The 13,277-nt window shown below is 38.0% G+C and overlaps 1 protein-coding gene across 1 annotated transcript in view; it reads right to left on the reverse strand.

The window, feature by feature from the left end:
- Positions 1-13,277, reverse strand: part of cacna1fb (calcium channel, voltage-dependent, L type, alpha 1F subunit) — a 31,268-nt gene that overhangs the window by 2,794 nt on the left and 15,197 nt on the right. Inside the window, exons 12-43 of the mRNA XM_079468319.1 lie at positions 13,027-13,053; positions 12,285-12,445; positions 11,821-12,046; positions 11,361-11,568; positions 11,029-11,149; positions 10,746-10,821; positions 10,368-10,422; positions 10,232-10,286; positions 9,803-9,905; positions 9,384-9,513; positions 9,124-9,183; positions 8,737-8,843; positions 8,331-8,418; positions 7,947-8,054; positions 7,797-7,849; positions 7,524-7,670; positions 7,240-7,441; positions 6,820-6,978; positions 6,515-6,625; positions 6,283-6,366; positions 5,708-5,836; positions 5,534-5,599; positions 5,340-5,431; positions 5,103-5,262; positions 4,726-4,853; positions 4,548-4,644; positions 4,289-4,391; positions 3,864-3,965; positions 3,023-3,150; positions 1,874-1,993; positions 486-742; positions 10-132 (exon numbers count right to left, since the gene is read on the reverse strand). Of these exons, the coding sequence (XP_079324445.1) occupies positions 10-132; positions 486-742; positions 1,874-1,993; positions 3,023-3,150; positions 3,864-3,965; positions 4,289-4,391; positions 4,548-4,644; positions 4,726-4,853; positions 5,103-5,262; positions 5,340-5,431; positions 5,534-5,599; positions 5,708-5,836; positions 6,283-6,366; positions 6,515-6,625; positions 6,820-6,978; positions 7,240-7,441; positions 7,524-7,670; positions 7,797-7,849; positions 7,947-8,054; positions 8,331-8,418; positions 8,737-8,843; positions 9,124-9,183; positions 9,384-9,513; positions 9,803-9,905; positions 10,232-10,286; positions 10,368-10,422; positions 10,746-10,821; positions 11,029-11,149; positions 11,361-11,568; positions 11,821-12,046; positions 12,285-12,445; positions 13,027-13,053 (3,786 nt within the window). The remainder of the gene's footprint in view (positions 1-9; positions 133-485; positions 743-1,873; positions 1,994-3,022; positions 3,151-3,863; positions 3,966-4,288; positions 4,392-4,547; positions 4,645-4,725; positions 4,854-5,102; positions 5,263-5,339; positions 5,432-5,533; positions 5,600-5,707; positions 5,837-6,282; positions 6,367-6,514; positions 6,626-6,819; positions 6,979-7,239; positions 7,442-7,523; positions 7,671-7,796; positions 7,850-7,946; positions 8,055-8,330; positions 8,419-8,736; positions 8,844-9,123; positions 9,184-9,383; positions 9,514-9,802; positions 9,906-10,231; positions 10,287-10,367; positions 10,423-10,745; positions 10,822-11,028; positions 11,150-11,360; positions 11,569-11,820; positions 12,047-12,284; positions 12,446-13,026; positions 13,054-13,277) is intronic.

The following is a 13,277-nucleotide window of genomic DNA, read 5'->3' on the forward strand; positions in this document are numbered from 1 at the left end:
TTGGAATACCTTTCTCTTGAGATGACGCTCTCACTGTCTTCATCTTTTCTATAGAAGCGCTGCTCTCCAGGGTAGACACCTCCTTCCTCTCTCCGCGAGAGAGGAGAGGAGAATCTGTCCCTGGAGTCTCTCCTGAGAACAAAAGAGGAAAGCGGCAGTCAGATGGAGACAAAGGATAGCGTACAGGACAGAAAGAAAGAAAGCGTAAGAAGTGACCCGCAGACAAGAACACAGAAAAACTGAAACTACAGGAAGTGATAATTGCTTACCTTGGGTCTTTGCAGTAGGACGACCTTCAATGCAAACAAGAAAAAAGTATTTAAAAATATGTATATTGTAAATACAAAAACAATGAAGCAACTTGCAAGCACTTTAATAAAAAATTAGTATTCCAATGTTTGTAAAAAACGACTTGTTTTTCTTGTGAAAACAAAAAGATATTTGACATTAAAAACATATAGCATAATTAAAATATCCCAGTGTACCTCCTAGGCAGCTGGTCGATCAGACCATTCTTGTGTTGGTAATGGAAGGAGGAACGTGTACTATCTCTTCTCCTGCAGTTGTCATACTCCAGAGTGCCATTACCATTTTGTGTTTTTGCTAGAGAGCTCCTACGTCCCGGTCCCCCGTTCAGGATGCCGTCTCCTGGAGCAACTGGAGCGCCGGTCGGAGTCATGGCCAGAGAGGAGCGGCGGCTTTTGTTTGAGTGCTCGGCATAGCCTGCATAACCATTTTCTTTCTAAAAGTCAAGCAATATCAGAGACAAATGTGCAAGAATGTATTACAATACATAGAATGTTTATATCATTTTATATGCATTATGCACTGAAGTTTGATCATGGACCGTCTGGTTGCTGAAATAATTCTAATATTTGCTTCCTATTGCTAAAAGTAACAAGGGCCAAAAAAGAGCCCAGTGGCCTACTGGATAAGGCATCAGTCCCCGGAGCAGTCTGGAGTTTGAGTTCCACCTGGGTCCTAAGGCTATTGTAGTAAACAAAGCACATATAATCTAGCACACTGAAAAAAACTACTCGCTAGTTATTCCAAAGGTGTAGAAATTGATTTGTTTGGTTGAACACAAAGAAAGATATTTGGACGAATGCTTGTAACGAAACAGTTCTTGGACCCCAGTAGGAACATTTTCAATGGTATTCAAAAGTGCCCCAGAACTGTTTGCTGTTCTACATTCTTCAAAATATCTTATTTTGTGTTCAACAGAACAAAAGAATAATGAAGTCATTTGTCCTACTCTGGTAGTCACTTGGGTCCAAGAACTGTTTCGCTATAGGCATTCTTCCAAATATCTTTCTCTGTGTACATCACAAAGAAATGTATACACATTTGGAACAACTCGGAGGTGAGTAAATGATGACAGAATTAAAATTTTTGGGGGAACTGTCCCTTTAAGGATAAATTGTGTTGTACCTAAAGATAGTAATAATAATCATACATTTTTTACTAAAGCGTTAATAAGTAACAAGCATAAATATAAACAATGAATTTATTAGGAGAAAGCGTCTCATTATTATGAGTTACTAAATCAAAATTTCGACATAGTTCCTCATTATTTTGAGATACTAAGTCTTATCAAATCTAAATAATTTTCCCAACCCTGGCGGAAACAGGCTTCCGTAATTACCTGATAGCTGCTGCTGTCAGAATAAATCTGGCACTCAAATGACCATCTGTCTTAACAGACCAGGTGCTTCATCACTCTGAATAATGATCTAATCCTTCTGCCTCTGACTTTTGGTTTACAGTGGATTATTTTTATTCCGCAACTCTACACGGTGAATTCACTGTGTTACACAAATTCAGCTTAATTGATTAAAAAATCTGAAGAGTATAATTAAATGATCCGAGGCACCTTGTAACGGGCGTCCTCCGCATCCTGTTCCTCCTCCAGGCCTTCCTCTTCCTCATCCAGGTCTTCGTTCATGGCCAGTCTCATTTCTGGCCCCAGGTCTTGCAGAGTTCTCAGCCCGGCCTGACACAGATGCACGCAGAAAAAAAGAGGGGCTACAGTATGTATACAGCTCACATTACAGCTGAATTAAAACATACACACCACCAACCCATATATTTTCGTTCAATATGGTTCACAGTTAAAATATTAATATATATGAGAGGTTAAAAATCATATGTTTGAAATAAATAATGTCTCATGGCTAATTTCATGTTTATTTCTTTTTGTTAAAACTTTGGTGAAAAGGTAATTTTGTTGTTATTTGGACGCGGTATGGGTGCACTCGCTAGGATTGGAGAGATATGTGCTGCGATTTGCGAGTCATCTGTCTCAAAGTTCGCGGAAGATTGTAATTTTCCATAAGTTTGTTGGGGAAGCGTGAAGATGAAGTCTACCCTCTCGAGTCTATGCGGCCAATGAGGTATATTTTTCTTTCCTTGTCATTTATTTGTGTTACGCATATGTGTTTGTAACAAGCTAACTAAGATATTATTTTACATGGCATAAATGTATGCTTTATTTCTCAGTTTTTTATGTGATTTTGTTTTGTATTGCCTGCAAGTATGTCAAGAATTTAAGGTTTATTTATGTTTCTGTGTTTTATTTATACCAGTTCTGACGGCAATGTGAATGAGCAATAAGGGGACATGTAAAGACATGTTTGAAGACCTTGTCATCGAATAAATGCCCGTTAAAACCCAAGAACGACTTGAGCCTTTATTAAACCTCGAGGGGAGTAACAGGCCATGAAAACTATCAGGGCCAAAGCTCAAATGTAAGATGTGTGTTAGTCTAATCTGCATCAGTGGATCTCTCTTCGTGGGAACCAACCTTTGTTATTTAATACGTGCAAGAGTGGGATGTTAGGATAAAGTGTGAGACTGAGCAATGGTTTTGCTGCATTACAACGGGAACTACATGGGAATTCTATGAATTATTCATTAAAACTAATTCAGTAAGTGATCTTCGTTATTCATAGGGTGAAGAGGAACACATTTTGATTCTTTCCTTTACTGATCCACCATACTCCGCAACAGAAAAAATCTGTACCTGTAGAGCTGAGGGGTTACCAGACTCAGAGTCTCCCAGACCCACTTTCTCCTTCCTCTTGCGGAATTTCCTGAAGTAATCCTGGATCAGGAATGTAGCGTAGAATTTACCAACAGTCACTTCTTCCTCTGAAAACACACATGTATGGAGACAACAGTAATGGGAAATTGAGTTTCTTGTGATGTGATGTGTTAGTTTTTGTGTCTGTATGTCCCACCTGGTTCACAAACTTGAAATGTATGTAATTATTAAGCACTGCATAATGCATTTTGTCAAGAGGATTGATTATGCTATTGAGTTTGTAGAAAAACATACTGGATAATGTTAGGTACTAAATACAGTCGTGGAAAAAAAAACATTCAGATTTGTGGTATTTATAGGTATGTGTTTAGGTAAAACAAATTGTTTTGTTTAATTCGGTGAACTACTAAGAATATTTCTCCCAAATTTCTAAGAAAAAATATCTTATAAAATTATATTTAGATATATTTATTTGCAGAAAAGGAATACTGGAAAAGAATAACAGAAATTATGTTCTTTTTTTATAGACCTCAAATACTGCAAAGAAAACAAGTTCGTATTCACTTATAAGCATACAACAGTCATATTTGAACATGTATTTAGGAAAAAAGTTTTCATGTCTTGTCATGCTGTCAGTTTTTCACATTGCTGTTGGATGACTTCGTGTCACTCCTGAGGTTTGAATTTGTTGAAATTCAACCGACACTGGACTGAAATGGCCACAATACATCTAGAAATGCTCATAAAATGAAAAATCTGAATGGTATCTTTATTTTTTCCTCAGCTATATGTAGTTCTGAAGCGTTATGCTCTATCTCACCAGCAGGAGGTGGAATAACCTCATCTAGGATCTTGGGTTTCATCCGCTTCCAGATCTTCTTAATAATTATTCTCAATTCCTCGTTCTCTTGATCGGAGTTCCCTATAAACAACAAGTAACAGCCGCAATAACTCATATGGCTGAAGCAATGCAACCCATATGACATACACACAGTCTTGTTTAAGTATCAATCACTAAATCTCTCAATCTCCAGCACTTAATTGCACTTGAAGTCAAGGCAAAATATTTAATACAACCATATACAGTCACACGTTGTATGTACTAGATTAAATTCAGTGTTACATGCAATAAAATAGAAATTAAATTAATGCTCACAATGACAGAAATTATTCCAGTTCTAGAATTTATATGCAAAGCACAGCTTCAAACTGCATGATAATGTTTGTGTGTAAGCTTGTACTGACCATCAGTTTTAATTTTCAGGGCAGTTCTGACCAGAGCAAACAGGGTGGCGTTGAAGGTCACTGTACCGTCGCTGTTAAGGGGCATGTTCATGGCAACCAGCCTCTGCCAGACAGAGAAAGAAAAAAACACAATAAGAGAAAAATGGAAAAGAAAACACCTTAAGTGTGTGTGTGTGTGTGTGTGTGTGTGTTAGTGTGTGCGCGTGCGCGTGCGCGTGCGTGTGTGTGTGTGTGTGTGTGTGTGCGCGTATGTGTGTACCTTGCAGGCCACACGGTGAGGACAAAGCTTCCCAAATCCCAGAGGAGGCTGGATCCTCCGGAGTAAAGCCACCACATCCAAGTGCTTAATACGACCTCTGCAGAAGCAAATGAAGTCAGCATGAATAATCTTATTCATATTAAAATGAAAAGAGCATTCGAGACAGGGGGAATCTTACTTAGCTTCAGAATCATACTCTGCCCAGATTCTTTTGAATTCATCCAGGTGATGTGGCCCAAGAATTGACCAATCACGGGTCAGATAGTCAAAATTGTCCATAATGACGGCAACAAACAAATTAATGATCTAAAAAAACAAAAAAAGACGATTGCTTGCATTCAGATTCATATGTGGCAACATTTTGCTATGCTATAATCATAGCCAAAATCAAGTACTCTATGATAAACTTAATACAAATAAAATAATAAAAGCACCAATCCTGGGTAATACAGTTAACATTGACATTCAGGAGGGCTACGGACACCTAAAATACATTTACATGGTGTCAAGGTTTTGTTAGCGAAGCTGGAATATTCAAAAATCAGACGGAGTTACCAGGAAGGCGCAGAGCATGAAGAAACTGATAAAGTAGATGATGGCAAAGTTGCTGCCACAGGTGAACTCTTCACCGTGTTCATAGTCTGATTCTGGATCACAGCGCTTTCCTGGAAGGCTGGCCAACATGATCTCCTGCCACGCCTCACCTGTGGCACACCTGCACACAAGTACACATAACATCACATTCACAGGATGAGTAACACACTCTTTTTTGCCTTCTGTTGTATTTCTTACCTGAAGAGAAGCAGCACAGCCTGCGGAAAGGTCTGAAAGTTGTTGTTTCTGTTTATCTGCGTGTGGTCCTGCATGGCGATCTTTCCGAATGTCTAACAAAGCAAGATATATTGCAATATTGCATTGATTATTTCATTAATGGAATATTAACTGATACATAAAAGCAAGAAACGGTGGCAGGCGTGCACTCTCACCTGCATTCCAATAACAGCATAGATGAAGAAGATCATAGCAATAAGAAGAGCAACATATGGCAGGGCCTGAGGTACAAAAAGACACAATACAATACAACTTACACTGATGGTGAAAACATTTTAAATGATTTATTGAAGATTTGAAAAAATGAATGTTTTTCATGGTCCTCTGACCTGAAGAGATTTCACAAAAGTCCAGAGAAGCGTACGGATACCCTCTCCTTTGCTTAGCAGTTTGACCAGTCGCATTACACGAAACAGACGGAAGAACGTAATGGACACACGTGAGCTGTCCTCTGAGCTCTAAAGAGAACGAATACAATCTAACAAGATTCATATTTTGAAAACTTTACCTACTGCATGCATTGCTTTAGAGTTAATTCTAATAAAACCTAGGTTTAAGGGATAGTTCACCCAAAAATTATTATTCTGTCATAATTTACTCACCCCCTTGTCATCTCAAACGTGTATGACTTTCAAAATAAGATATTTTTAGGAAAGTTGGTAACCGAACAGCCCCCGCACCCATTCACTTCTATTAAAACACAAAACCAATGCAAGTGCATGGGTGCTGGTTAACAACATTCTTCAGAATAACTTCTTTTGATGTTTTTGTGGATAATAAGTCATAAAGGTTTGAAATGACAAGAGGGTGAGTAAATTATGACACAATTTACACTTTTGGGTGAACTATCAGTTGGGCTTAGCCTACTTGTTGCTGCTAAAGTATTAGTGGAAGAGGGACTCACGCTGAACTCTGTAACCACGATGTCCACCACACTTCCTACCACAATCAGAGCATCAAAGGAATTCCATGCGTCAACAAAGTAATGCTAGAGAAAGAAAAGAGTTCATATAAAGTTCCAGAATTTTTAATAATTCATTTCTGGGAGCAATTTTTGCATATATGAACCTTTTCAACACTTGATTACTAGCAAGAAAACAAACATCAAGTGTATTTATGCAAATAAGGAGACTGACCCTGAGTCTGAGAGCCATTAGTTTTATGATCATTTCCACAGTGAAAAGGCCTGTGAAAACCATATTTAGGATGTCCATCACGTAGCTGAAGAACTTTGACTGTTCATAATGCTGTGAAAGAAAGAACAAAACAAACAAAATACTGAAAAGATGTGCAGTGTTTTGACGATTGTTCATGTTAGCTCACACCATTCCATAATGTTAATACATGCAACGTTTGCTGTAACGCTAGCTATTACATCGAACAAATAAAGTCTATAAATAATGGTAGTTGTTGATATATAACAACAGACCCAGTTTTTTACCTGCACAGCAAGAGTTACCGTGTTGAGAAGAATCAGCACAAACATGATGTACTCAAACCCTGTAGAGTTGATTATAGACCAGAACTTGTACTGCACAGGGTTTTTGGGGATGTAGAGCTTCAGCGGTTGGGCCTTCAGAGCATACTCCACACACTGTCTCTGTGTGAAACAAATTGACAACAAACTGTGAGGAAGTAAAAAATACACATGAGAGTCTAGATAGCGAATGCATTAGCAACAACAACACAGCGCCAATTGTCAATTTCTTAATGCATTTCCTTGTTTTTTTTTTTTGTGAAGGATTTGTTGGTGCATGCTATTAGCAATTATACATATCAGCATTGTTTTCTCACTGAATATCCTTTAACAGCCCTGTGCTGTCAGTTCATGCAAGTTCATGCAAGAGACATTTCATCCCACCTGATTTTTGTCCAGCTCACAGTTCTTGAACTCAGCCTCTCCCTGCTCACGAAAAGTGATGATGACGAAACCCACGAAGATGTTCATCATGAAGAAGGCGATGATGATGATATAGACGATGAAGAATATCGATATCCCCACACGATAGTTGTAGATGGGTCCGTGGTTCTCCGCGTTGGCGTCAATGGCTTTGTAGAGCAGCCTGAATGATGACAAACAGGATGTTGTTGTATGAACACGATCAAGGTGACCTTCAGTGACATCTGAAGGAATTTAGGACTCACGCTGGCCAGCCCTCGAAAGTGGAGACGGTGAATAGGGCCATCATTCCCATGAGAACATTATCGAAGTTGAAGTCACTGTTAATCCAGATCCTTTCCCTCACCATTGGATGACTCACATCTCCGTCCTTGTATATCACAAATGTGCCCCTGTGTCGTTCGCACACACAAACCACATCAAATGTACTGTATGTGCATTCACATTGCACACAGGCAAACTCATTTTGTTCGTGTAAAAACGGTATTGAATGTGACAGATGCCGAAAAAGGACTTACTTGCACTGTTCAGGAGTGTTTTTGGCTTCATCGGTACATCGATAAAATTTACCCTGTATTGTACAGCAATGTTCTTCAATTGTTTTTATACCGTAAAATATAAACTATTTTTCCTGTTAGTGTTTGTGTCTATGTGTGTGTGTTGGATACCTTAAAGAGTTGAACGCCGATACAAGCAAACATGAACTGCAGGAGGGTGGTGACAATCATGATGTTCCCAATTGTCCTTATTGCCACAAACACACACTGCACAACATGCTACAGACAAACATACAGTCATCAATTTGTGAGAATAACATTCAATGTATTTGATGGTCTGATGGAGTTTCTATGCTCGCAGAAAGTGGGAATCTGAAAAAGGCTGACAGGTACCTAATGGAGCCAAGATACTCAATTCAGATGTTTCGCCAAATAAAAAAGAACATCCTGTCATCATTTATGTATGACTTCCTAAAAAAAATCAACTTTTGTGCTCCACAGATATTATGGAAGGCCATGGTGGGTGAATAATGGCATGTTTTTTTTTAGCTGTACCTTAAGTCCTTTGGCTCTGTTGATCGCACGAAGAGGTCTGAGTACCCTGAGTACTCTTAAAATCTTGACTACAGAGATCGCACTCGAACTGAGAGAGAGAATGAGAGGTTTTGTACATGTAATCTTTAGGAGAGCGTATTTTCATAAACTGTTTAATATGTTATATTGGTCCATTCACATTACAAGAGCATGATGAAGACATTGTCTATGTTACTATACTCATACAGTTATTAAATCGTTTATACCAAATTACAATTACAATGTAATTCTCATCTGTAATTTATAATTTCAAGAATATTAATGAAACAAACACGACCCCCATTGATCCACCAGGGGGGCAATACACACACTGACACATCAACATTTACTGTAGCATGATTTTGATGTGCGAGTACATCAGACTTACTGTAAGAAGAAGGAGACCAGAGACACACTGACCACCAAAAGATCCAACAGATTAAACCAGTTTCTACAGAAGGAACCCTGATGTAGGAAAGCACCATGCACTGTCATCTGCAATTAGAAATAGAGAGTCTGTATCATCATCAGAAAACAATCATCATGTTCACTAGCCTTAATATTTTTTATTCTGCGCTTTTGGATAAATGTTTATTTAACTGTATATTTATTGAAATAATATTTGATTCATCTCTTAACTGCCTCTCCCTTGGTAACTTACAGTTGTAACTTTTTTTTTTAATTCATACCCACTATCCTATTTATAACAGTGTATGTCCATCTTTACATCCAATTTAACAAACACGGCTGATTAATTGACAGGAAGAGGCGGTACCTTAAGCAGGATCTCCACAGTGAATATAGAAGTGAAGGCATAATCAGCATAACCCAGCACCTGTGGAGAGAGCGAGAGAGATATAAAGAGAAAGATGGTTGTGTATGTGTTTAATGGTCAGACTGATTGAAGGATGTCATTCCCCAGCTGGCATTAAAAAACGTATCCGACATTGCCAATCAGGACAGCTGCAGTAAATAACTGTTTATATTTGTGTGTTTGTGTGTGTGCGTGTGTATATATGTGTGTGTGAAACTTACATTGTTTCTGAAGGAGTGAGCTCTGATTGGATCCTCTGCAGCCAGAGAGATGCTACTGAGAATGATGAAGAGCAGGATGAGATTGGTGAAGATGTGATGATGGATCAGGGTGTGACAGCCCCTTCTTATCCTGCAGTTAGACACACACAACACAGCACTGTGACCTATAGAGCTGCATAACATCTATATTTGACTGTCATGCTGATTTGTATTTGTATTTAATGATTATATATATATACAGTATAAATGTCAACAATTCAGTGCTCTATTGTTTTTAACGTTTGTTTGTTTTTCGAAAAAAGATCACAGAGTAATTTTAAATGTATTGTTGAATTTTAATGTTTGTTGTATTGCAGTTTATTATAATGAGTTTTACTCCCTCATCCCTCATGTGTGTGCGGTTTAAAGTGCATTCTCACGGGTTGGTCCTGCTGAGGCAGAAGAACGCACTGCCCTCTGGGATTGGCAGAATCTTCTCTTTAGGAGGTGCAAAGTCAGCAACATTCAGCTGTGTTTTTCCTTCTAACATAGCAAAGTGAAAAAGAAAAATAGAGAAGAGTTAGTCTTAAAGAAAGCAGGGACTTACAAACAATACTTCACCCTTGACTAGCCTACACCTTATGTAAGGATATTGCAAAAAACGAATAGAAAATATTTTAGAATAAAAACTAATGAAAATTAATGTAACTTTTAAAAGAAGCTGTGAGGTATAAGCTTAAAATTTTGGAAAACCGCTTGTAAATAAAATACACTTTTTAAAGATCTTTTTACGCATATTATCTTATCAGTAGTTAGAGTAAATTACAAGGAGAGCGTATAGTTTTGAAAATGGCTGCTTTATACTTTACCTTCATCATCTGCCCCCTCAGGGTGCTCCTCCTCTTCAGACTCATCCATGTCCACCTGTTCAAACAAAACAGAGAAACTCAATGTGTTTTACACTCAGTTATTAACACTGACAAGAACAGAGTTTGAGCTTCATACCTTCACCTCTCCATTCTCTCCTTCAGCATCACATTGCTCTGTTTCCTTTTTATCTCTGTCAGGAACAGAATCATATGATATTACATATGATATCTTTGTTTGATTTACCACACACACACACACATATGCACCAAATATGCCATGAAAAACACAATGACCTGTGTTAAAAAATGTACCCCAGTAATGCCATTGTTATAGGTAGGCCATATTCAAAATAAAGCAAAATGTAACTGTAAATAATAATAATTTTTGGCTGGAAAATTTCTAAATTGGTCTGTACATGTGAAAAGAAGTGAATTTGGACCATCATTGTGAATCATAAATATTGTATGATATTATATTGTTAGAATGACCATTAAAAATGCTTAAGAAACACACTCTTTCTTTTTATCATCTCCATCGGCTCCGGCTAAATTGTCGACAGCGATGGCCAAGAAGACGTTTAACAGGATATCTGAGACAGCAGAGCTTAAGACCCAATAAACAGCTTGAACAAATGTGATGTCAACTGTTAAATTGAAATCAGTTCAGCAAACAGTATTAAAATATTTTAATATAAAATAGTGATATAAAAATGGTATCATAATTAATTTAGTGTGTAATAATAAAATATGAATATAAATAAAGAGTATGTAAATATGGATTTAGATGGGAAGGATACAGTTACCACAGATGAACAAAATCACAAAGTAAAGACACACAATCATCCCAGGGAAAACAGGGCCTCCGTACGCCATGATGCCATCATACATCACCACGTTCCAGTCTTCACCGGTTAATATCTGAAGAGAAAAGTTGACTGGTTAAAATTGTATTTCAAGATGTATTTGTGATGATCTCTTTAAAAGAGCATTAAACATACTCCTTATGCACTAAGCATTAAATAAACTACTAGTCAAGTTCTTCTTTTACATTTTTAAAAGAACATTCTTTTTTATTTGTATAATAATAAAATCATAATGAGTTTCATCTGTTCTTGAGTGAACGTGTTACCTGAAAGCAGGTGAGTAGGGCCTGAGGGAAAGTATCAAAAGTGCTTCTCTTGGTCTGCGTCTCATCAAAGTTAAACTTCCCCCCGAAGAGCTGCATTCCAAGTAGACCGAAGATGATGAGGAAAAGGAAGAGCAACAGCAAGAGGGATGCGATGGACTTCATTGAATTCAGCAGCGAGGCCACCAGATTAGACAGAGCCGTCCAATGACTGAGAAGGAAGAACGAGTCAAGAACCAGGAGTGCAAACAGTACAAAAAAGACCAGATAAAATAAATAAGAAAGAAGATAAAAATTGCCCCCCCAAAAAAAGGACTATACAACTCATTAAACAAAACTCTGTCCTTGCTTATTCTAGTTGCATGAAACATAAGTAAATTTCTCTCCAGAGTTAAGAATGACATGAACGCGAGTCAGTGCTGACATTTATTAAGTAAACTTTGCTTGTAAGAGGCCTGAATACCGTGTGACTTTGAAGATCCGAAGCAGGCGTACGCAGCGCAACACTGAGATGCCCAGAGGGGGCATGATCTCCATCTCCACCAGCACCGTCTCCAGAATCCCACCACACACCACGAAACAATCGAAACGATTGAAAAACGCCACAAAATACCCCTGCAACCCCAGACTGTACATCTTCAACAACATCTCCACCGTGAACAGTGAGAGGAGAACCTTATTGGCGATGTCTAAAAAAACAGAGATAAAAAAAACATAATCACTACACAAACTTTTGGTTAACATGTAGGGCAACAGTGACAGTGACATCATGATGGTAACTTGTTCGGATAATCAGGGCAGTTAGAAAACATTAGCTATCAGAGGTCTATTAATAAAAAGAGGCAGATGCTTTGGGGCAGCACATATGTTCTGTCAATAAGGTTATGCTCGATGTCCTGAAAGGCCAGAACAGCTAGAGCATATTACCCTGAACATCGGTGAGCCACTCTGGTTGGTTGTAGTGTTCGGAGGCACTCAGAGCTGTGTTGAGGAAGACCAGGATCAGAACCAGCCAATAGAACGTCACTGATTTAACAGCCGTGCGACAGTTTCTCCTAATGCAACGGTTCCAGCGGCGCAGCGCACGACTGAGATGAAAGACACGAAAAGCATCAAAAAGAGATAATAGCATAATCATGCACTTTGTGATCCTGAAAAGCATTTTCTTAACTCAAATTCTTAAAATATTTTTGGCCAAGCACACTTATTTAAGTAGGTTAATTTTAAAATAACCTTTTTAATTTATGATTGAAGATGCAAAACACCCATATACTTACTTCACGATATTTCAAGAGTCTTATTACCCCATGCAATTTTCCATATAAAGTAAATTGATCTTATTTTAAGAATGGACAGAGAGTTTTAACAGGACAACAACACAAAATACTGATAAAGACAAAATACTCCCGCTTTCACAGACATGGCTTAGTTGAATTAAGATATTTATGCTATTTTTATAAAAATGCCTTAGAAGAATACATTACTGGTGTACATCTAGAGATAAAACAATGGCATTGATTTCTTTTAAGATATTTCTGGACAAGTTATATTCAGTTACAGGTCACACATTCATTTTAGTCTGGGACTAGCCTTAAGCCTTGTCTGTGAAACCAGGCCCCTTCTTTCTATTGGTGGATACTAAAGCACAAGTTTCCACACAAACACTCACCAGCAGGAAATCTTCATGATGCTAGCGCTGAAGTCAATGAACAGTAAAAAATAAAAAATAAAACAACAATGAGCTCATAGACAAACACACAGCCATTGCTGAACCGTTCACTCTGGTAAGTGTGCCTGACAAAGATGACATTCAACACTGAAACAGAGATCCAAAGAAGTCTGGAGTAATGAACTGACTCGCAAGTCAAAGAGAAACAACATAATGAGCCGAAGCTGAGAAATTAAGCGATGACACCCCAT

Source organism: Barbatula barbatula, assembly GCF_947034865.1.
Source record: "Barbatula barbatula genome assembly, chromosome: 11".
Taxonomy (NCBI): domain Eukaryota; kingdom Metazoa; phylum Chordata; class Actinopteri; order Cypriniformes; family Nemacheilidae; genus Barbatula; species Barbatula barbatula.